The 24,493-nt window shown below is 32.7% G+C and overlaps 2 protein-coding genes across 2 annotated transcripts; both read left to right on the forward strand.

Moving 5' to 3' along the window:
- Positions 1 to 985: 985 nt before the first annotated feature.
- On the forward strand, positions 986 to 6,558 carry LOC129318212 (uncharacterized). The gene is made up of 9 exons (XM_054962852.1): positions 986 to 1,622; positions 2,222 to 2,267; positions 2,391 to 2,469; positions 2,658 to 2,703; positions 2,789 to 2,887; positions 3,760 to 3,828; positions 3,935 to 4,268; positions 4,416 to 4,561; positions 4,653 to 6,558. The coding sequence occupies exons 1-9, from the start codon at positions 1,125 to 1,127 to the stop codon at positions 6,051 to 6,053; spliced, it is 2,718 nt and encodes a 905-aa protein (XP_054818827.1). The 5' UTR covers positions 986 to 1,124; the 3' UTR covers positions 6,054 to 6,558.
- A 12,959-nt stretch (positions 6,559 to 19,517) lies between these two features.
- On the forward strand, positions 19,518 to 22,763 carry LOC129317915 (transcription factor MYB97-like). The gene is made up of 3 exons (XM_054962335.1): positions 19,518 to 20,505; positions 21,256 to 21,970; positions 22,361 to 22,763. Exons 1-3 carry the CDS (start codon positions 20,122 to 20,124, stop codon positions 22,636 to 22,638), a joined length of 1,377 nt encoding a protein of 458 aa, XP_054818310.1. The 5' UTR covers positions 19,518 to 20,121; the 3' UTR covers positions 22,639 to 22,763.
- Positions 22,764 to 24,493: the final 1,730 nt, after the last annotated feature.

Raw genomic sequence — 24,493 nt, forward strand, 5'->3', positions numbered from 1 at the left:
ACTTATGTTATGCTTGGCAGGAGAGAAAAATAGGGAGAAGGAAAAATTAGAAAGAAAATGACATTTTTTTATACTCAACTAATGAGAGAAAAATAACATAAGGGACTAACATATTTTTATTTTTGGCTTTTCTCTCTAAAAATGGAAAGCTTTGAAAAGAAAATTTAATTTTCAAATTTAACTGTTAATATTCTTGTTTCCTACATATTACTTCCCTCAATTTCCATCATCATTTTCTTTCCACGAATTTAAATTATTATATATTTAATAATTTATGAAATAAAAATTAAAATTGGACAAAATAATTTTTTGCTTGCATCGGATAAAATAATTCAAAATTATATTTGTATTTAATCAATAAAATATGATAAAAATTATATAAATAATATTTTAGAATATTAAATTTATCATATATAAATAATAAGATAATGTGAAATTAATAATTTTTCTTCCTCCTATTTTCTCTCATTGAGCCAAACATAGGAAGAGAAAATCATACCCTCCACTTTTTTCTTCTCTTTAATTTTTTCCCTACATTTTCTCTTCTCCCCATTTTTCCTTATGAGCCAAGCATATCATTAACCTTATATACTCAAGATGTTTAGTTTTTAATTAAATCTAAACATATAAATTTTTTATAAATTAATATCATTAACAGAGCAAATCTATTCGTCCTGATAAAATTACAGGAACTTAATCTTTTCCTTTGCCACTTTAACGTTCTTCCCACATTTTGTGGATTATATTTATGCATATGCTTAAATGTAAAAGCAGGGATTTATTACGGGAGGAGGGTTGGGTTTAGTGGAAGCCGGTAAGGGAATGGGGTCCGAATCTCTATAAATTTTGTGCTGTGTGGCCGCCCTTAGCTGTTGCCCCCACTATCACGTTGCCACGTGGCCATCACTATTGTCCAATTCCGGTGGGACCTACCATCAATCAATGCCCACCCCCCAACTTGCCCCTCGAAAATAATGTAACCAAACCCCAAGAGAGAGAAACAGTAAACGCTTTGGGGTTTCTAGAGAGAGAAAGACAGAGCAAGCGAGAAAAGGAAAAAAGAGGCTGCGGTTCCACCCATCAGAGAACAAAAGCCGAGTGAGCTGAGTCGCAGATCGTCGTCCATGGGTCAGATCGTGAGGAGGAAGAAGAAGGGACGCCCTTCCAAGGCCTATCTCGCCCACCGTTCCGGCGAATCTCCGGCTCCCGCTCAGCCCGACCTCCGCCGCAGCCTTCGCCGACGAAATGTGAGGTACAACATCGAGTATGACGACTACCTTGACGAGGACGACGAGGACGAGGACGAGGACGAGAGGAGGAGGGAGAAGAAGCTGAAGCTAGTTGTGAAGCTTAACCAGGATAGGGATAGGGACGAAGAAGAGTCGGCGCCCAGCCGCACGCGCGGTGGGGCGCGTGGGAGTCACTCGCGGGACTCTTCGGAGGAGGACGAGGGTGAAAGGAAGCCCTTGAAGAAGAGGAGGATTAACGGCGGCAGGGTTGGGAATGAAGACGGCGAGGAGGAGGACGAGGAGGAGGAAGGAGGGGATGATAATGATGAAGAAAACGAAAACGAGGAAGACGAGAATCTCCGTGACCATAATGATGATGATGATGATGGCGTGGTAAGTTCTGTATCATTGCCGTGAGTATTATGATTTTTAAATTGTGGCTGTGATCGCCAAAGCAGCTGCATTTCGATTGCTGCAATTGGAATAAAAGTATAAAGCGAAAGAACAGCTGGGGAATACAGATCTAAACCTAAAACTCCATGGAGGAGACCAAAGTGTCTGGTAGAGCAGCAGCGTGGGAGCCAAAGAATTTCAGCAGAGTGTCCAGCTCAGCGAAAATCACTGAGTATTTTTATTTTGGTGCTACAATTGGTCCATAATTCAGCATCCTTCTCTATCTCTCCGTAACTCCGTTTCTCTCTCTAGGTCTTTCTCTCTGTCTGTGTCGGGATTTTTGAGAGAGATAACTAACGGGTCAACTGTCAAAAACTAACACCCGCAGAATCTGATAAGGGCTCCCACACACTCTCGCACACTCTCTCTCTACCCACATCCACCTCTCTATATCTTCTTTCTCTCTCTTTTACTCTTACGTTTTGTCTGCCTTGTCTCTGTCTCTGTCTCCATCGAACGCTCTCATAAACGCAGCCTTTGCCTTTTTATACCTGTATTACATTATTAATTATGTTTCTTGGGGGCTGTGGTTATGACAGGTAAAAGGCAGAAAAGTGGATTCGAAAGGGCTCCACTCTGTTTCAGGTATGTGCTGACTTATGGGTTTAGGTTGTGATTCGTAAGTCTCTTTAATTTTGATGCTGAGCAGTACAGGTTCTATTTGCATAGTCATTTGTGATTTTTTTGAACCCCTTTTTGTTTTATCAGGGACTCCGAGAAAATCTTCATCTGGAATTCCGTTACCTGATAAGAGGACATTAGAGTTGATCCTCGACAAACTTCAGAAGTATGGAATTGGAGTTTCGTTTTTGCATTTCTTCTGCTCTCGCTCTTCTTTGTTTAGACACGAAATCTTTAGGAGAATTTGATAAAATTGTGGCGAGGGATGTATTTAGCACTCATCTATGGCATATATATACATTTATTGGCATTATTTTCGAATGTGATCATTGCCACGTGTCTATACGATGACAGGAAGGACACATACGGTGTGTATGCGGAACCTGTTGATCCGGAAGAGGTGTGATAATTTTTACAGTGAAAAGTGATGATTTTATTGTTGGAATATATTCTGAGGTGAAGGTTGAAAGTTTGTTTGAATGCAGCTTCCTGATTATCACGATGTGATTGAGAATCCAATGGACTTTGCCACAGTACGAAAGAAGCTTGCTAATGGATCATATCCCACGTTAGAACAATTTGAGGTATGTAAATGTATCTACCCAACATAAGTTGACTCTTTCTTTTCCTGTTCAATGATTTTGGTTATTTTGCTTCTTGTTGGCTTATTGACTAGATTTGGATGTTATATGTGTACTTCTTTTTCTGCTCAGTGTTGTGATATATATTACCTATACTTGTGACTTGAAAGACATAGTTACTCATTTCTCTCTTTAAAACTCATGACTCATGATGTTTGGTACCTTCAACAGCACCACTTCTATCTACTAATCATTTCCTTGGTATATTGAATGTGATTTAGATATAGTGGTCGAATTCATTTCTGTCTGTGCTGAGTCCTGCCTTTTGCTCCATTTCTTCAATGGGTTTTATTGAAGTTATTTTACTAGGAAAGCAGTGGCATTTATTATCTATGTCATATGATGCACCTGATGACCCTAATTATCCTTTATTACTTTGTTGCACAAAAGGTGGCAATTATTATCTATGTCATATGATGCACCTGATGACCCTAATTATCCTTTATTACTTTGTTGCACAAAATTCTTAACTCGAAGTTTTCCCTGAAAACAGTATACTCTCATTAGAGGATTGTACTTATTCGACTTTAACAATGTCATGAATATGATCAGTTGCTGTTTATTAGCCACAGGAAGACTTGTTTTAATGCTATTCTGGATTTTATACAGATAACTCCAAAATGTTTCTTACTCAACTGTGACTGATTGTGCTCAACTCTTGAAAAATTCTTGAATGAATTTACTGCTGATTGGTCTGTCATCTGAACCAGTTTTATGCCAAGTATTGATGCCATTGTCCTAATCCTGTAAAATACTGGAAGAGCAAATATTTTATTATCATCACATTGACTTGTTAATGGCATTGTTAAATGCAGAGTGATGTATTTTTAATATGCACAAATGCAATGCAATACAATTCGGCGGAAACTATATACCACAAACAGGTATAAACTGTTTCTCCTTGTTTACTACTTACAAAAGATCATGTTTAAAATAACTGGGTGTCGTTAATCTTTCTGTTGTTTATTATGACTATTATATTTGTAACAGGCACGATCAATACAAGAATTAGCTCGGAAGAAGTTTGAGAAGTTAAGGGTTGACTTTGAACACTCACAAGGTGAGCTGAAATCAGACCAAAAAGCGAGATCAAATTCCTTGGGCAAGAAGCAGACAAAGAAGCCAGTTGGTCATTCCTCACAGGAACCTGTTGGCTCTGATTTCTCTGCCGGCGCGACTCTCGCTAACATTGGAGATGTGCTGCCAACTTCACACCCTATCCCAGGTGGCATGTTTGAGAGGCCTTCCAACAATGATGCCCTTGCCGATGGTAATGGTTTCTTAATTGATGCAAATCAAGAAAAAGCAGATGATGTTTTATCAGGTATTACTGTGCAGGTCATTTCTCTCTTCTCTGGTTATCTGCTTACATTTTGTCTAAATTATCAACTTTTATGTATATTCTCCTGGTAGGATACTTATGTTGCTATCCACTTTATTACTTTGTAACCTCATTTCTTTCTTATTTAAGGGAAGAACCTTCTCTCTAAGTTGGGAAGAAAGCCATTTGGTCTTGATGATAATCGTCGTGGAACTTATAATGCCTTTATGCAACCTGTCACCAAATCAGATTCTGTTCTTATGACATTTGAAAGTGAAATTAAGCAGCTGGTTACCGTATGTACCAAGAAGTGAATTCTAGTTCTGAATAGTTTACTTTCACGCTCTTCTTATCTATAGCAACTTATGTTGTATGTTTTCAAATCAGGTTGGTCTTCATGCTGAATATTCCTATTCTAGGAGTTTAGCTCGTTTTGCTGCTACTTTAGGGCCTGTTGCTTGGAAAATGGCTTCCCGGAGAATTCAGCGGGCACTTCCAAGTGACTGTAAATTTGGTCGCGGTTGGGTTGGAGAGTATGAACCACTTCCAACACCAGTAATAATGCTTGATAATCGAATCCATAAAGAACCTAGTTTTGTTACAAAGTTTCAGTCTACTACTGAATCTGGAAAGGGTGACAAAAATGGCAGGATTTCAGAATCCTCAGTGGATGATAAGGTTCATGGACTCATGTTAGAGGGGAAACAGCCTTCTGTTGATCCTACTAGTAGACCTGCCTCAGAGGGAAAACCATCTCTGTTTAGTTCTGCTGGAATAAGACCCAATGCTCCAGTAAATGTCCTTTATCAGCAACAGAATGTTCAACCCGGGAGTTCTGGCAAGCCTGAGAATAAGGGTTTGAAACAGGTGGAGTTGAACTCCTTGCCCTCTAGTAATCAGAATAATGCCAATCTCAGTGCGAAGTTTTTAAACAATGCGTCACCAGGAGTGTCTAAGCCCAGAGAGATGGTACCTAGGAACATGACTATAGTGCCACCTGTACCTTTCAAGGAGCTAGATAATAACGGAGTTGCAAGTGGAGATTTACCTAATGGAAAAGTCACAAGTTCTAGTATGAATAGACGGGCAATGGGACCTCCCTCTGAAAGCACGTCAAATCAAACTGGCAGAGTTGCTCCTTTTGTGCCCCATGGGCAAGATCAGAATCTTACTGACCCAGTTCAGCTGATGAGGATGTTAGCTGAAAAGGCTCAGAAGCAACAAGCTTCTTCTAATCCTTCTCCCGTTGATACTCCTCCTATGACACCATCAGTTTCATCAGGACGGAGGGATGACTTGAGCAATGCTGCTGCAGCAGCTGCTCGTGCATGGATGTCTGTGGGAGCAGGTGGATTTAAGCAAGGAACTGATAATTCAAGTTCACCCAAAAACCAGATTTCCGCAGATTCTTTATACAACCCATCGCGAGAGTTCCACCAACATATTCCACGAACAAGGGGAGAGTTCCCTTCTGGTGGAATGCCTTTCCAGCCTGAGAAGAACAACTTTCCATTTCAGGCACTAGCATCTCAACCAATTCACCCAGGCAGTGTTTCACAGTTTCCTAATCGGCCTATGGTTTTCCCTCAACTAGCAGCTACTGATTTATCCAGATTTCAAATACAATCTGCTTGGCAAGGTCTCAGTCCGCATGGCCAACCAAGGCAAAAATCAGAAACACTCCCTCCTGACTTGAATATTGGCTTCCAATCTCCAGGGTCACCTGCAAAACAATCTTCTGGTGTGATGGTTGATTCGCAGCAACCAGACCTGGCTCTACAACTATGATATGGCGGCCACAATTATCGGGGCTTGTTTTGACCGGAATTTTGATCTCGAATGAGTCGCTGCATAAATGTGAAAAGGCTACCATATGTTATCTATGGAAGAGATCAAATGAATACCATTATAAGCTTGGGAAGCTTGTTATCCAAGTCCTGAATGCTTGAGTTGAAGATCTCATGAATTTGTGTAAAGGGATCTGGCAAAATGGTCAAATTGAGATGGTTCATGTTCAGATGACTTAGGTGAATTCCACGGAAAATAACTTCCCCACTACTTGCTTCCATCTTTTCACTGATGAGGTTGGATGACTTAATGCAGCAGGTCCGAGTTTTATCTTAAGAGTTTTAAACCCGTAGGAGAAAAATCAATTGGTCAATTGATTATATGGCCATTGGCTTTGATTAGATTTTGTTAATTCGAATCAGCAGGTAAAGAATCTTTGATGCCTTGTACATTGTTTACGAATTGATGAAATTGTCATCTAGATATTTAATTCACTTTATGACTACTTTATCTATTTTGAATTTATGCTAGGGGTATCATCACGTCATAAAGCTGCTAGTGTTCTGTACGTTAGATTCACTCGTCACGTTTAGGTCCAGATGTTCTGAGAAAGACATTTGGTTGCCTTAGATAAAGGTGTTTCATGACTGTTCTTTTTAGCTGGGAAAAGCCTACAGATCACCACGTCATTTATTGATCAATCATAACAGTAAATGAACAAAAAAATAATAATGATAAAAACGGTTGCTGTACTGTGATGAACTTGTCTTTTTTGGAGTCTTTTTATTTGAAATTGTTATTTATGGATGTGTTCAAGGTATTACATGTACAGCAATCCCTCCAAATCACATCTTCAAATCCAGTACCTTGTAACGCAGTAAGGATATTAATGCATTACTCAAAACATTATTTCTACAAGCTAATGATATCAAAATAAGGCAATTTTTTTTTCTTTGGTTACAAAATAAGGCATATGGTTTGGAATTGTTTCTGTCGACTTTGCATTCCCAATGAAGACAGCATGTTTGGCCACCTATATCTCCCGAGCTGTGATGATCTCATTTAATATCAATATTAATATAATTAATGTATTAATAGCTGCTTGTCAAATGATAAGGATGGAGTGGGATATGGATAGAACTATAGAGGTTAGATTAAATTTCCTTGTTGTTCAGTTACATTTCGTTTTCCCCCTCTTACTGGTGTAAAACCTCCTTATCGAATCACAATGTAAACCATAATTTATGGTAGTCGAGGGATTAATTTATGAATAGATTATCAAATTTGTAATTTATGAAAATGTGATCCTAAATTTTCACAGAAAAGGATTTTGGAAACCATTTATGAACTTCTAATGAAAATAATGTTTTGAAAGCATAAGATACCTCAGAGATGTGAATGGAGTTGAAAATAGTTGAAAAATTTCAAGATATTGAAAACAAAGTAATGCACCGTGGCTCGTGTACCATGTGCTGCTTGTCACTTTTTATCCCATGTGCCGCAGCGTGTTGCATGTTTGTAACAGTGATTCTGTTGTCATTTGACAGTATATTCGAGCAACTTTTGACATGCCACATTTCTCCATCCGACATCCAAAAGAGATGATCTGGATGTCTATAAAAAGCTGTTCTCATAAATTAATTAATGACATAAGTTTTATTTTCAAATTAAGTGATACAAAGAAGGTAGACACTTAAGCATATTTTCATAACTTTTTTCTCAACTTTCTCAACAAAAAGGTGTCCAAAACCCTAAGTAAGTGTCAAAAGCCATTTCTAACCCCAAGATCGTATTCATTAAACTTAGTACTATTTGTACAACACACCACATGCACATATACACCACTATATCAAAAATTTCACTCCTCAACCCGTTTAATACAAAAAATAGAAGGGGAAATTTTAGCATTGCATTTTATTAAAAATCATCTGCATCATGTTTGAAACAACCTTATTACACTTGCACTAGTATTTTAGCTTTATCAACATTTATAACTTATCACTCACAACATCTTAGGACCCAAAATACCTTCCAGACATCATAAACAACCATATAGTGCAAGTGAAAGCAAAATGCATCCTAATTGGCAATATTCAATCTATTACATAAAATAAATAAATCAAAGAGGCATTACAATAGGAATACTTAGATTCTTAAGCCTTTAGAGCCTTTTCCTTTTTACACCAGAGCTAAAGCCTGTAAAATATTAAAATAGAGGGGTGAGTTAAGCCATTTAGTAACTAAGGTAAGCCTACCTTGTGCAATTGCATATTAATTGAATAAACATATAAAATTGGAGTTGATTTTCTTAAAATATATACTAACACATGAAACATAAATTGTTATTTCTCGATTAACTCATTCTCATAAATCTCATCTCATTCTCATTTCAATCACACTGTATGTTGCCACAAGACATACAGACATGTGACAATGGCCCAATTTATTAACACGACTTGCCACAAATTTAAATAACCATATGACACATCATATAAATACATATGTATGATTAAACCATCCTTATACCCTCTTTATTTTCTCTGACAAAAATCGTGGACAATAATGTCAAATAGGGTTTTGTCCATGTGATTGGACTGTCTAAGCTCACTAATTATGAGGTGTGACTCATCCAAAGATCATAAGACTTACTCTCGGACCACAGTTTCTCTTACTCTTAAATCTCTAGAGTGTTGCATACCCTAAGAAAACCTCTTCAATAAACTGGTGGAAATAGTTAGATTTTAGTCTCTTGACAAACTATGGGATAAGGCCATACACTCGTGAATCGAAAGACAGTAAAAAATATCATATGAATTTTAACTATTCCTCTCCCTAAGAGAACTCCTGTCAACTAATCATGTCATGTACAATGTTCACTCATTTTTCACAATTTCATTTTTAAAATTAATACATTGGGCTCACGACCATGCATTACCTAAGTGATTATTGAATCTCATTTTCACATATATCATAGATATTTACTACTTTCAAACTCAACACAATCATCTATATTCTATTATGCTTAATCATCAATTAAAATCTTCATGCCAATCATTAATTCCACATTTCAATACAAATTATAGTTTGAAATACATTTCAAATTCATCTTCACATTTTGGTTCAAATCAAAGTGTATGCACGACCACATGTTGCATAGCACGTTATCACATCAACACAATCAATCATTCACATTCACAAACCCATTTTCATATTAATGTATAATTAATAAATAACTACCTAAAGTAGGGTTCCCTTGATTATCTCAAACTGTTGAGAAAAGTTTGCCTCTCAATAGTTAGCTTCCAAGCTTGATTTCCCAAGCCAAACTAGTGCTCAAATGTTCAACCTATAATTAATCAGTTCTAAACTCATCAACATTGTTAAGAACACAATTTTAACTCTCACACTTTTATTGCTTCAACACCTGACATCCTTACTTCTTACCCTTGGCCTTACCCATTAGGTTTATTAACTATCTTTAGCTCCCAATATTATTAATGAGCCACTAAACCTTCATTAATGACATTGCAACTCTTCTAATAACCTTTATTGATGCCATTTTCAGATGTTTATGGCATTTACCTACCAACAACTCTTAAAATGATTTATATTAGATTTAAATACTCTAAACAACTCTCATAAACTCTATTTGAGTCAGTGGTTTTGGACCCATAACTTATATAGAATGAAACTCATCTCCCATTATCAAACCCTAATAAAAAACTTTAAGAAAATAGAAGAGAAAAGGATATTAGGGCTTAGAGAACTTACCTCAAGTAATTACTAGTTTCAAAATGCTTCAAAACTACCAATGGAGCAAACCTTAGCAGAGCTTTGTCAAGCACTTTTGCTTTCCTCTTCTCCCTCTTTTGATCTTTATATTAGTTTGCGATTAGAATATCAAAATTTTTAGCCGTGCATTGCGGTGCACGTAGTGTGTCTTGTGGTGAACGGCACAAAGAGGCCTTCCTTCTTCGTTGCCATCTATGTGTCATGGTAGACGTGTCACGCTGTGACATGTAGCATATAGGCAATCCTTTATGTTTTTTCCTCCTTTCAATGTCTGGGTGGCCTGTCCTTATTTTGGACCCATAATTAGGGCTAAAATTACAACTGATTACATTTATTAGACCTCTCTGGCCATACACCACATCAAATCACTCAATTACTACAATTAAACTTGATTAATTCTTTAGTAATTTAAGGATTAAAATTTAGGATGTTGCAATTGGTTTTAAGTAAGCACCTAATTTGAATTTTAAACTTTAGATGATAAACTAGAGTCTCAAAATGTGGCAAGGAAAAAAAAAAGGTCTCTCTCTTTTGTGGACACTAAAGTCTCAATCCTTAAGGTAAAAAAAAACATTAAATACAAATTAGACCTAAAACCATATTATAGAAGTAAAAGGCAGTTGACAAGAAATAAATTAAGATAAGGTTCAACAATACTACAATTGTCAATATGTATCTGCATGTGAGGGCTATTAGCGTATATTTGGTTTTGACATACATCATAGATATCCTTTCATTGAAAGATTATGCTTTCACCTTCAAAATCAACAGTCAGTTATTTATTCTAATGATGATGGTGTTGCTCATTTGTTGGACAAATAATGAGTAAGCGAGTCATAATTTCTTGCTTGGATGAAAAGGAACGAATGAGATAAAATTATACAAAAATGGACATAAATTGAATTCCCTCATAATTATGTTTATGAATGAGGGAAACGAGCATGGAAATGAAGGGAGTAATGTTTTGTTATGGGTAGAATTACTTATGCAACCACATCATCTGGAGAACTTTACTACCTTAGAATTATATTAACAAAGGTAAAAGGTCCTTTATGCAATGCAATTAAAACTATTGATAGAGTAATCCATAACATTTTCAAAGATTCCTGCTTTGTGATGAGGTTATTAGATGATGATAGGGAATACATAAATGCATTACATGAAGCTGCGACTTGGGCTTCAAGAACATTGTTAAAAAAAGTGCTTGTGAGAATGCTACTGTGTTCTTCCTTGAACCATCCTAATTTTGTATGGAATAAAAATTTCAAGGTATTATCAGAAGATTTATTATATATCTCCAGAAATGATCCAAGCTTATCAGGTAAATATAATATTCTCTTCTACATAACCATCAATCAGTATGATTTATATAAGATTTCTAACAAATCATTTATGTTGTCTTTAACTTACAAAGGCTAATGTTCCAATCTTTGAGAAACAACATACTATAGTATGTGAGATTGATTCACTCCTATAGATTGATGGGAAATATCTTCAAGATTATCCTTCTTTACCATTGCCTCAAGGAGCTTTAACAATTGACGTAACTAACTATCTCATTATACAAGAATTGAACTATGATTGACAAAGCTTGCATTTAGAAACTACAAGGCTAATTAGTTCATTTAATGAAGATTAGAGATATGTTTACAATAGTATCATGTCCTCATTGTCTATACTAAATGAAGGTTTTTTCTTTGTTTATGGTTATGGAGGCACAAGAAAAACATTCTTATGGAAGGCTCCATCTTCGTCACTTCGTGCAAAAAGAGACATTGTTTTGACAGTAGCATCAAGCAAAATTGCATCAACTCTATTGCTTTTTGGAAAAAAATAGTTCAAAGCTTGCAATCCCTATACAAGTAACTGAAAAGTTTGTTTGTTGCATAAAATAAAACTTTGCATTGACACGTTTAATTGAAGCAACCAAGCAAAACATATAAGATAAAGCACCTATGGTGTAATGCTACTATGTTGAAGCCTTTAACCGCATGCTTAGGAATATAATGCATAGTAATTATCCCTTTGGTGGCAAATCTATTGTCATGGGAGGTGATTTTTGACAAATCCTTCCTGTCATTCCAAAAAGAATAAGAGCAATAATTGTAAATACAAGCATTAGTTCTTCACCTTTATGTGATCACTGCACAATCTTTCAACTTAAGAAGAACATGAGGCTATCATCATCATCTTCGAACAGTGACAATGAAGATTTGAAAAAAAATTTCACAATAGCTTCTAGATGTAAGTAATGGGAACCTGGGCCAACCACATGATGGTGTAGTCGAGATAGAAGTCCCTCATGATTTGTTGATTTTAAACTATAGGGACCCAATTTAAGCAATAGTCTCATCTATTTGTCCTAGCCTACTTGAGAATTTATATAACACTTAATATTTCAATGATAGAGCAATTCTTGCTCCTACTATTGAAATAGTAAATCAAGTTAATGATTACATATGTTTATTGCTTCTTGGTGATTTTATTGAGTTCTTGGGTTTTGATTCAATTTGCAAGTGAACTGAAAAAAGTGATTTCTTTAATAATTTGTATAGTATTGAGTTTCTTAACACAATCACTTGCTCTTAATTACCTCCTCACAAGCTCTACTTGAACGTTGGGACCCCTATCATGTTGCTTCGCAATATAGATCAAGCCTTTGCTTTCATAAGAAGGACATAAATCCTTTTAAAAGTACATAGCCCTTTCGAATGCAAATAGAGCAATTCTCAATTATTATTTCATTTGCAATAACAATCAATAAAAGTTAAGGGCAATCATTGCACAATGTTGTGTTGTATCTATCAAAGCCATTTTTCACACATGGTTAATTATATGTTATGTTATCAAGAGTTAAGAGCAAGGAAGGCTTGAAGATTCTATTGCCTCACGAAACATGTACCACAACAAATGTTATATATAAAGAGATATTTAAGAACTTAGTTTTATATGTGTTATGTTTTTTTAATTGTTTTTTAATATGTTTCACTTTACATGTAATTCAATAAGTTATCTCTATAATAAGTTTCTTAATTTTCTAAAATATGTATGATGTTAATCTATACTCCTTCCATCCCTATATATAAAAGGTTTTCTAAAATTTTTTTTATCCTTAAATATAAGAGGTTGTTAGTATATTTTTAATAAATAGATCATTATACCCTTATTAAATTGAAAAGAGAAAAAGATAAGTACTCTCGTTGATTTACTTTAAAAAAAGAGATTCATTTTTAACTTATAATAATTAAGGATAAAATTGAAATGTTACTATAATTTTAATGAGATAATCAATTTTTATTGATTTGAATGATTCAATTAAAAATATTTTATATATAAAAATAAAGGAAACATAAAAGTTAATTTTTCTGAATAAGATTCAAATCATATAATTAAATGTTTCCCATGTAATGCACGGAAGAGTAAAGGCTACTTAAATTAATAAATGAATGAATCGGCTTGTTCGCACGGAGACAATTTCAATGATTGCTAATTAAATTTGTGGGCCAACATGCTTAGAGTCCGGTGTAATGTACCTTCGATGTAATAATTGAAGTTTTCCATAACTTTTGTTTACTTACAAATTAAGCATCAATCAAACCTCCTGATATGTAATTATTTTTTAATTAAAATATCCTTACCTCTTTTTTATTTTACCTTCATTTATAAAACATCTTTTTTTTTTTTCAAAAACTTGTTTAGACATCCTTTCTATTTTTAAAATTTTATTTCTTTTTCATTATTTTAAAAATTTTACTTTTACCCACAGAAACATCAATCAACAATTAATCCTCTGATCTTATTTATACTTTTTTATTTTTATTTATAAGTCACTTTTAATATATTTCATTAAAATCAAAGAGAATTTTAGAACTCATTAACTTTATTTAAAAATTCAATAATTTCTCAACTCTACTCTTATTAAATATACATATTTTAACAACATATTTTTTCTCCAATATTCAATAAGAGTCAAATGGAAAAATTTGCATTGAAAAATTAATGAGATGACTTATACATAAGAGAAAAAAACTTCCTTTTTTGCCCCATAAATAGGACCAAAAGAAGTAAGTTGCTTGCAAAACGTTTCCCCATAATAATAAAAAAAACTTTAAAACTCATAATCTTTGTCTAAAAATGTAATAATTTTTTAACTTTATCCCTATTAAATATATATATATTAATAATATCTTTCTCTCTCTAATATTTAACGGAGGATAAATGAAAAATTTTGTGATAAAAATTTAATGAGGTGATTTATAAATACAATAAAAAATATTTTCTCTTCCTTATAAATAAGATTAGAGAAAGTTATTTAGTAAATTTATTTTTTTAAAAAAATAAAATATCCTTTCTTTACTTTAATAAACTGTTATATTTCTTTGACAAAATTTTCATCATACTTCTCCCCATTTTTGGATTTCAATTTGACCACTTTTATTTTTTATTATAAAGTTTATTAATTTTGAATTTAATATTTTAAAGCATTTATTTAAGATATATTAATAATTAAAAATTTTTAATATAAATTTTAGTTAGTATAAAAGTATTTTAGTTAACAACATATTCTTAACCATGTTAAAAATAGTAATAAAATGAAGTATTGAAAATAGAAGCAATGTTTTTTTTTTTGGTAGCAAAACTGCAAAGACATTAGTTCACTCGTACATTTTTATTTTAATGTTCAAGAATAATAATTTTAATTTTCAATACAAACTAGGAGGAGGCCTTGGACATTACACAAAATCTAAGAAATGAGTAATACTGTTCCCCCCCTTTTGACCAGCAAGTGATATCTTAATATTTTTACAATTATGAAAACAATAAACATAATTGCTTTTACAATAATTTGATCCTATAATGATCCTAACATAAAAGTTCTTTTTATATGTTTAACTAATTTACACTGACTCTTTATTTATGTTAAGTAGTTAACAAGCCTTTGTAATACTGTTTACGTTTAACTTTACATGGCTAAAATTGGCCCAGCCAAAGAAATGATTCAAAACAGGACAAACTCATAACTTTGATGCAAAGCATATAAATATAGAGAAACAACTGCTGTTATATGTATGATGATTATAGTATGTAAATTCAGATCAAACTTGTCCGATTAAATTGCTAAACTATTAAATAAGTATCTTGATTAGTTCAATAAGATGTCAAACTCAAAACTTTGAAGCAAAGCAAATAAATAAAGAAACAACTACTCTTATATGTATGATGATCATAGCATGTAAATTCAGATCAAACTTATTCAGTCAAATTACTAAATCATTAAATTAGTATCTTGATTAGTTTAATAAAATATTTTATTTATAACTAATTTGATTATAATTTTAATTATTAATCTTTAAACTAATGTCTTGACCGATTTAATAATTGTTCTGGTTTTCAATACCTATGATGATGATTACAAGATATTATAAAGAAAAAATGAACCAACAACAGTTACCAGATTTTCAGTATATATAGTTTTGATTCACGTCATATTATCCAAATCAGATTTTAACATACACATGAACCGAAGTGAGATAAAAATTTTCTCTGCAGAGTCAAGATCGATGATGATGAAAAGCTCACAAACTGTATATACGAGATAGACTTACACACATACATAACAATTATATAACAAAGTGAGAATTACATATTGCAGAATCATTATTAGTCACCAAACTGATCTGATTCATTCATCTGAAGCATCTATGAAGTTGGAGACTTTCTTGAAGCAGAAAGGCGAGCAAATGAAATCCGAAGTCTATGCTTTGGCTTCTTATTGTTGGAGATTTTCTGGGCAGGATTTTCTTTCTGGTTTCTCAGAACACAAACATCTCCATTGCATACGTATGAGCTTTTGGATCCTGAAGACGACGATGACTCAGAGAAGCAGCCAAACATGTTTGATAAATACAAAGCCATTGATGAAAAATGAGATATGAGTTTTAATTCAGATATATATATATATATATATATATATAGATATAGATATAATATTCATTAGAGGTTGTTGCAGACATTTGCGTGTGTTTTGGTCAATGTTGATAGGCCCATTTTTCTTTTTATCTTTTTCTTTTTGGGGAATTTTAGTGTTCAGAGATTAACGATGTTGTCTTTGAAAAATATGTGAGGAAAAAAAAATTAATACATTTTGGACTTTTTCTGAAATGTGAAATCTCTTTGGTCAAAGATTTTATTTATTTAATTTGTTAGTAACAAGGAAACGTGTTAGACTCAACTGCTTTGGCACCTCAATTTTTTTTTTTTTCCCCTGCATTAAGTTGTTGTGTTATGCTCCTTGGCCAAAGTTTGAAGATCTTATTTGGTTCAGAACATAGGACAGATATGTAGGGCTTAATTTCTTTTTTTTTTTTTAACTTGCTGGCCAAAAAGTTTTTTGTTTTTAACCTTACCCCTCATTAATTACAATAAGTTGTTGTACAAAAAAAAGTTGTGACATGCTTTTAATTTTTTATAAAAAATTTTATTAGGATTATTAATTTTCGTGGAGGACAAAATTAGAAAATATTTTTTTATAATTTTAAGGTATTGACCGCGACTCCTTAAAAATTATGAAATTAATTAATTACACTTTATAAATATGATTGCAGGAAGTATTTGTCTTTTTATTTTCGATGATTCTTTTATAGAATACTCCCTCAGCCTTATTTGTACAGCATAGAAAATTTTTTAATCATATTTATAAATTATATCATTAATTTTTTATCATAATTTTTTTCCATTATTAAACATTGGTGAGAGAAAATATATTATTAAAAATGTATATTTAATAAGAGTAAAGTTAAAAATTTATTAAATTTTTAAATACAATTAATAAGTTTAAGAGCCTGTTTGTTTTTAAAAATTATTTTTTGGTTTTGAAATCAGAAAATTTAAAAAATTTGTTTGGATAAGTGTTTTTCACTTAATTGCTTTCAAAACTGTTTTTAGTTTTTGTTTTTAACAACTTCAAGTTGTTCTCTTTTTATTTTTTGTTGTTTTTTAAATACATTACACTTGATTATTAAAAATTATAGTTATCTTGAATAATTTTTATTATTAATTGTCATCATTAATTGCAATAAATATCATTATTGGTCCATTTTTTAATGGAAATAATCAAACAAATTTTCATTTCATTTTGTTGTAAAAAATAATTTTAAAAACTGTATTACAAAATAATTTTTAAAAACAATAAATAAGAATAAAAACCAAACAGGCCTTAAATATTTTTTTGACTCTATAAAACATGTTAAAAACAACTCATAAATATAATCAAAATAATATGTTATTTGATACTATCAGGTCATTTACATGTACTGTGTGTTTAAATAGGTGGTTTTTACAGCCACACAAATAGGTAGTCTTTCGTTTAGGTGGCTGTATGAAATTTTTATAGTATTTATAATTTCGCGATAAAGTTTTCAATTTTAAATTATATGATGTCATTAGCATACTTATAACATATTAAAAAGATTTTTTTAATTATTCAAAATATTTTCACAACTAACAACCATAAAATCAATCTCTTAAAAAATTTGAAAACTATTTAAGATGTTATCTTTTTTTAAGTAATGTTTTTCTATACACTTGTCTAGAAGTCAAAAGCTAAAATAAAACTTAAATGACCCAAATTGCTATCATTAGTGACGAATTTAGGGGGCTAATAGGGCTGTGGTCCCACTATACTCCAGAATTTTTTTAAAATAAGTATAACTTTGTTTATAAAAAAATGTAAAAAAACACTGTTAGCTAATAGCTTCTTACATTTGGATAAATTTCAATTGTGGCTCTCACATTTAGATAAAATTTCAATTATGACCCTCATGTGATGAATTCTTTATTCGTCCCTGATTATCATTTTGTGTCACATCCACTTGGTTTTTTTCCCCCTCTTTTGATAGCATTAACAAACTTGTTTGGAAGTGGACATGCAAGGAATATAATTAGATGCCCGCTTTAAAGGATTAATGACATATCACTATCGCAAACAGTTTTATTCAATCACAACTTACTGTATATTCTAATTCTCTTCCAAATCCTTAGCCATTTTTGTTTAATTTACCATTGACAATATAAATACTTTTTATAAACATATTATTTCACCAAATAAATACAGCATATTAAATTTTATTCACACATAATTTAAAATATATGAAAGTTATTCCATGACCTGAATTTTAAGGAATTGTTGAAATAAAAAGTAAAATATAAAAAATCTGTATATGATATAAAAAATTATAATAAGTTATAACGTTTATAGATAATGAACAATAAAACTGATCCCAACTTATACAGATCACGAAACTATACATTCATGCTGTAATATATATATATATATATATATTTTTTAAATGTAGATCCATTTATTCTTGTAACAAAAAAAAAATTGGGGGGAAAGAACTATTGATGCAGTCAAGATAACAACTGGGGCAAACCTAACTACATCACGATGAGGATGCAGTGACGTAATAATTTCCAAGCTGCATTTCTTTCTCTAATTTTTTTTAATAAAATCCTTTTCTAAACTTTGAAACACGTGTAGAAGAATTTAACCAGAGAAAAATATGCTAAAAGACTTGTATAAGCGATATTTATTATATGAGACGCCATGAAAATTAATATTAAAGTCAAGAATTAAAAGTCTGATAATTTTTTTAATCTTTCATTTCCTTTTTTTTTTCTTTCTTTCTCCCACCTTGTGTACTATTTTGCTTCGCATCCGCAGGCCATATTAGATCCCAATTAGTCCGGGTCGAGCCAGAAAACACTATAATGACATAGTTAAATTAGAATAGTTTTGCCAAGAAACACTATAACTAAAACCACAGGTTAAATTGGCATAGTTCCTATGAAGAAAGTTATGCACTTGTTGACCTTTCTATTGATTTTCTCCTCTTAAAATAGAACACTATCATGGGGGGAAAATGAAAATTCATATGATAAAAAAAAACTTAAAATATTATTATTGAGATGCCAAAAATGCATCATCACTCTTGATGGTGTCTTCTCTGTCTAGTTATTTCCCTCCCAAAGTTCTTGTGGGTCTACCAATGTTAGTATAAGAGGGGAAATAAGAGGAAGAACTAATTATGAAATTGAGTCCATCAGTAGCAACTTTTAACAACCTTTTATAATAATTATTGAATTATACAAATCATTTATTTTAATTCTTACTGCATTTCATATGTTAGCTTGGTGTGTTAAAATTTGATTTATGAAAGAAAATTGATTCATTTTTTACCTGATTGATGAGATGTGTGATATCTAACGGGATGTTTCAACTTATATTTTTAAAAATCTGTGTCATTAAAGAATTTTTTCGGTCTAAATTATTTTATAAAACATGCCACTGATTTTTTTTTATCAAATATCTCCCCTTTTATTATTAAATGTTGGTAAGAGAAAATTTGCTATTAAAATATGTATATTTATGAGAGATAAAATGTTAAATATAATTAATAAATCTTAATATATTTTTATTTCAATAAAACACGGTAATAATTCATAAATAAAGCAGTGCATGAGAGTGAATTTTTAAAACTCCGGGTCATCACATGTAATTTTTCCTGAAGTTTTCCAAATTCAAGACAATGACCGGAATTAACTAACTTTAGAACTTGGTAGGTTTATAAAAGCTGTGTTTGCTTCAAATGTCCCCTCTGGCTGTTAGACTCAAGAACGTCTGGCAGCCCCATTGCTATGACGATGAACACTCTTTGTTCTTTCTGATTTGGATTTTCCAAATCCAGCAATTTCCTCGTTGCTTCGCACCTTTTTGCTGTAATGTCAGAGTTTGAGTGAATCAGACAGACTTGGACTAAGAACCAGCTCAATTCAAAGCGCGTGTGTCCTTCACCACCGTTAATTTCGAGAAGCAATCGGAAAACCTAACCCTAGAAATCTCACCCCCTCCTTCCCCCCAATGTTCCCTCGAAAACCCCGAAATTCAGGATTTTCCGATCGGGTTGTTGTTTCGTGGGCCCCGCAGATACCCTCCGCCACCATCATCTTCACCTTCATCGCCACTTCTGCTTGTTAATCTTTCTCCTTCTACGGTCGGTTGAGTGGAATGCCTCTGTAACCCTTAATAATCAGATCTCCAGGTCGTTGTCGATGTTGTTGGGCATTCTCTCTTCCTAATAATCCTCTGTTTCTGAGGCAATTTCAAATTAGTATCATTGATCGATATATATACACTGCGAGATTTTTCGGCATCGATTTGATTCGATTTTTCTGGTGATTATTGCCTTGGGGGTGTTACATTGTTAGGGAACAGCAGATGGCAAACGTGAATAGTCATAACGATGAGGAGAATAATGAACATGGGTTACCTTCGGTTATCGGCGTTGGCGAAGGAAATGGTGGTGGTGAGGGTGCCGGTGGGGCAACGGCAGCAGCGGAGGAGGTTGTCCTCAAGAAGGGTCCATGGACAGCGGCGGAGGATGCGGTGCTTATTGATTATGTGACGAAGCATGGTGAAGGGAATTGGAACGCGGTGCAAAGGAATACGGGTTTGGCTCGCTGTGGCAAGAGCTGTAGGTTGAGATGGACGAACCATTTACGCCCCAATCTGAAGAAGGGAGCTTTCTCTCCTGAGGAAGAGAAGCTCATTCTGGAGCTTCATGCTCAGTTTGGCAACAAATGGGCTCGAATGGCCACTCTCGTAAGTGTTATTGCAAACACTAAATGTTCCTACATTGTTCTTACTGTTTTGCACCTAGGTTTTGATTCTGATTCGAAAGCTGAGCCGAATCCAAATCCAACTTATTTACCTGTTAGGAAGTACAAACACAGTCATGAACAGGAGATATAATTTACGAATGACGTTGTTTGACATGAGCATGACGCATGTGAAGAAATGAATGCTAAAGATACCTAATTTATATCAATGAGAATTAAAAGTATACAAAATTAGCTTTCTTTCTCAAAGATCATAAATAATTAAATAGAAGTTACATTTCTTAAAAGTTACCATTCATCTTAAAATTATAACTTGATCTTATAGATATTATAAAAACCTCTCAAAAACCATAGAAATAAGTAATTGCTACAACTTAACTTTTTGGATATTATAAAGATGTTTTTAATTTTTATTGATGAGAGTAATTGTGTAAGGTGTCAATGATATGGTCATGATTTCGGGAAGTATGAGTGATGATTTTGAAAATATCAGTTGTAACTTCTTTCTGTGGTTCTTTTGAGAAATTTTGATTTTTATCCAGATCCTTAAATTGTTATTAATAGATTTATTTATATACACGGCTTTTTTTTTTTTTTGGGTCTTTAGTACTTTATTTTTTCGAACATGAATGGTTTGGTACTTTGCTAATCTCTTTTCCTTTTCTGGGCGGTGTTCCTTGATTGTCCATGGACTCTGGTTTTGATCCCTGAAGTTTCTTTCTCTGCTGTGTAGTTACCTGGGCGAACAGACAATGAAATTAAGAACTACTGGAACACAAGGGTGAAGCGTCGGCAAAGGCAAGGCCTGCCACTTTATTCCAGTGATTCTGATCAAACAACCACATCTGCAGCCCCAGCCACCTCTTGCACACGACCATTCACAGGATCCACTGCTACGAAATTGGATTATTATATTCAGAACCCCTATCCTCTGTCTTCCTTCCATGCAGGATCCTCCTATTCCACTCACACCCCTTTCTTGGACCCCAATTCTCTGTCTTCTTCTTCCTTTCTTTCCTTCCCCTCTCACCAGCCTACTTCTTCATTACATATCGCTCCCCTTCATTCCAAACGTTGCCGTACCTCTTTGTCCCTCCCAGATGCACAATTAACTACCCCATTAGTGGATCTTGATGGACTCAACTTTCCATCCCAATTTAATTCGAGTTCATGTCAAATCTTCCAGTCCCCGTTAGAGTCATCATCTTCAGTTCCCGGGGTTCCAAGCTCATCTTCCATTTTGTCCACCAAAATGGAGCTCCCTTCAAACCAATTTTCCCAATCCAATAACGACCTGCTGGGAGATCTTCTCCTGGAAGCTCAAGTATTGGTTTCTGGCCAGAATTTGAAGAAACGGACATATTCGAGTTTCAGTGAAGGAAATGGTTTCCTAGATGGATATATGGGCTTGGATGATTTGCCGCAAAGCTCAGTTTACTGGTCTTCAGGTAACACATTCTATTGATTTGCTGCTGATAGTGTCTTGTCTATATCTTAGATTCATTTGGTTTGGTTCCTCAATTGCTTTGCAGGATCAAATTTTTCTTGAAACCTCTAGCATGGGTCTTCATGCATTGCATAGAGTTTGAAAAATAAGTCACATTATTTACTATGGATAATGAAGAGCAGGCCTTGTGAGATTTTTTATATTTATAAATTATCTTGCAACATTTCGATAGATTTGGTTGTTAATAGAGCATAATGATGTTGTGCAATTTATATAACCGACTCTATCTTCTAGGATAAGGCTTATTGTTGCATAAGCTGTCTTACAATAGAGAAGCTTAGTTTTAGAAATGGTTTGTGGTATTGATTACTCTTACATATGGTATATGCAGGACTGCAACCAAAGTCAGAACCATCAGACATGAGCAAATCCATGAATGATCTTTCCACACTGATATCTGAAATGCCTTCCACCATTCAGGTTCCTGAATGGCACAATGACATAACTGTACAAGCCTCCAATATTGAAACTTCTGGTGCTATAATGGGTGATGATAATTTTGAACTTGACTTCAAGCCTATCACTTCGTTGATTCCTGTCAACACCACGGCAAACCCTAATGAAAATCCTGGTTTCTTCTCATGGGATACCTTACCTGGACTCTGCTGAGATTGGTTCACAGAGAAATGAAACTTTCTTCTTAGTTGTGTACCATTAAATATCTTGAAAGCTATGAATTCTAATGAGCTTTCTTGTTTGATCAATTTTATTGGGGGTTATAAAATTCCATACCATGCACTTGTCTTACTTTTGTGTAAATAATAAATTGATCAAAACAAGGGACATATCAAATAGTAACACTTTCATATTAATTAAATAATTTGAAGAGATTAATTAAATAATTTGAAGACAGTAATTTATATCTCAAAAATAATATTTTTAGGCATTACCATAAATTTAATAAAACTAAACAAAGTAAAGTAATTGTTTTTAACATAAAATAATATTCATCAATAACAATTTAAAAATTATTGTATGATTAATAAGATATATTTTTCTGGTTATCCTTTTATATCATTAAAATAAATGTGAATTTTTAAATAAAAGAGAATACTATAACAGTTCATCCTTCAAGAGAGAAGATAATAATTTATTTTTGGAAAACATTGTTTTAGATTTCTGCATTTTGCTATTAGTCTTTGTTTTTTTTTTACTGTCTTAAGTTCCTACACTTTTATTTTTTTATTGTTTTAAGTCCTTTCGTGAATAAAATGCAAGGATCTAAAATAATGAAAAATAAAAATATAGAAACCTAAAGTTATATTTTTTCTTTATTTTTTTTAAACACGTGCAATATTTTAAGGGTTTTATAGAAAAAGAAGGTTTTTTTTTTTTTGTGAAAGAAGATAAAGGAGAGGTTTGCGAAGAAGAAACACAGGAATTGAGAATTTTGCCAAAAGGAATTGCAAAGTTTTTTAAAAAAAAATGAGAAAAGCCATGACAAAAACCGTGCGAATGACAATAGTTAAGTCAAATCAAAATTCAAAAAGCTTTGCACCCTAAAAATGACTTGTTTAAAATCTTAATATTTGGGCTATTGCTTAAAACTTGACATGCAAGTTAGTACACATAATTATTGACTTCTCTAAAAATGTGTTCAAATGTGATCTGCAATCTTTTATAATAAAATTTATAGTTTTTGTGATGGTTTAAGAGAGAAAGTGTAAAGACTTAAAATAATAAAAGATAAAAGTATATGAATTTAAAATTATGTTTTTCATTTTTTTTAAATGCATGCAACATTTTAAGGGTTTCATAGAAAAAAGAGTTTTTTTTTTTGGTAAGAAGATAGAGGAGAGGTTTGCGAAAAAGAATAGAGGAATTGAGAATTTTGCCAAAAGGAATTGCAAGGGGTTTTTTTGTAATGAGGAAAATCATAACAAAAACCGTGCGAATGACAATAGTTAAGTTAAATCAAAATTCAAAAAACTTTTGCATCCAAAAGTTAACTTGTTTAAAATTTTAATATTTAGACTATTGTTAAGAACTTGACGTGCAAGTCAGTCTACATAATTATTAACTTCTTTAAATACGTATTTGAATGTGATCTGCAATCTTTTATAATAAAATTTATGATTTTCATGATGGTTTAAGAGAGAAAATGAATGTTGTTGAAATCACAATAAATAAGTGTGAGAACTTTAAAAGAATTAGAATAAATGTTAACTTTAGAAAACTTATTATTCCAACTATCTGACGGTTTGAGTTGAATAAAAAAATTGACAAAAACTTCTTCAACATTTTTTTAAAAAATCTATTTTTCAATGAAGTTTTTTTTCCTCAGAAGTTTCAATGAAGTTATTGCTTATTTTTATACCACTTTACATGACTTTGTGCCTTTATGGTTTGAATTCAATAAAGTTATTTATGAATAAATTAAAAAAGAATCACAATCAAGTCTCTTACAAAAGTAATTGAGTATAACATAATAACAGCTAAACCTATACGTAATTCCCCCATAAAT

Source organism: Prosopis cineraria, unplaced genomic scaffold (genome assembly GCF_029017545.1).
Source record: "Prosopis cineraria cultivar Desert tree isolate PC_DT_omini unplaced genomic scaffold, ASM2901754v1 PC8, whole genome shotgun sequence".
Classification (NCBI taxonomy): Eukaryota; Viridiplantae; Streptophyta; class Magnoliopsida; order Fabales; family Fabaceae; genus Prosopis; species Prosopis cineraria.

Bases quoted from the DNA above. Each gene is read 5' to 3' on its own strand.
- LOC129318212 (XM_054962852.1), top strand. From the start codon at position 1,125: ATGGGTCAGATCGTGAGGAGGAAGAAGAAGGGACGCCCTTCCAAGGCC. The intron at 2,470-2,657 runs GTATGGAATTGG...ATACGATGACAG, and splicing joins ATCCTCGACAAACTTCAGAA to GAAGGACACATACGGTGTGT. The intron at 4,562-4,652 runs GTATGTACCAAG...TTTTCAAATCAG, and splicing joins AAATTAAGCAGCTGGTTACC to GTTGGTCTTCATGCTGAATA.
- LOC129317915 (XM_054962335.1), top strand. From the start codon at position 20,122: ATGGCAAACGTGAATAGTCATAACGATGAGGAGAATAATGAACATGGG. The intron at 20,506-21,255 runs GTAAGTGTTATT...TCTGCTGTGTAG, and splicing joins GGGCTCGAATGGCCACTCTC to TTACCTGGGCGAACAGACAA. The intron at 21,971-22,360 runs GTAACACATTCT...TGGTATATGCAG, and splicing joins CTCAGTTTACTGGTCTTCAG to GACTGCAACCAAAGTCAGAA.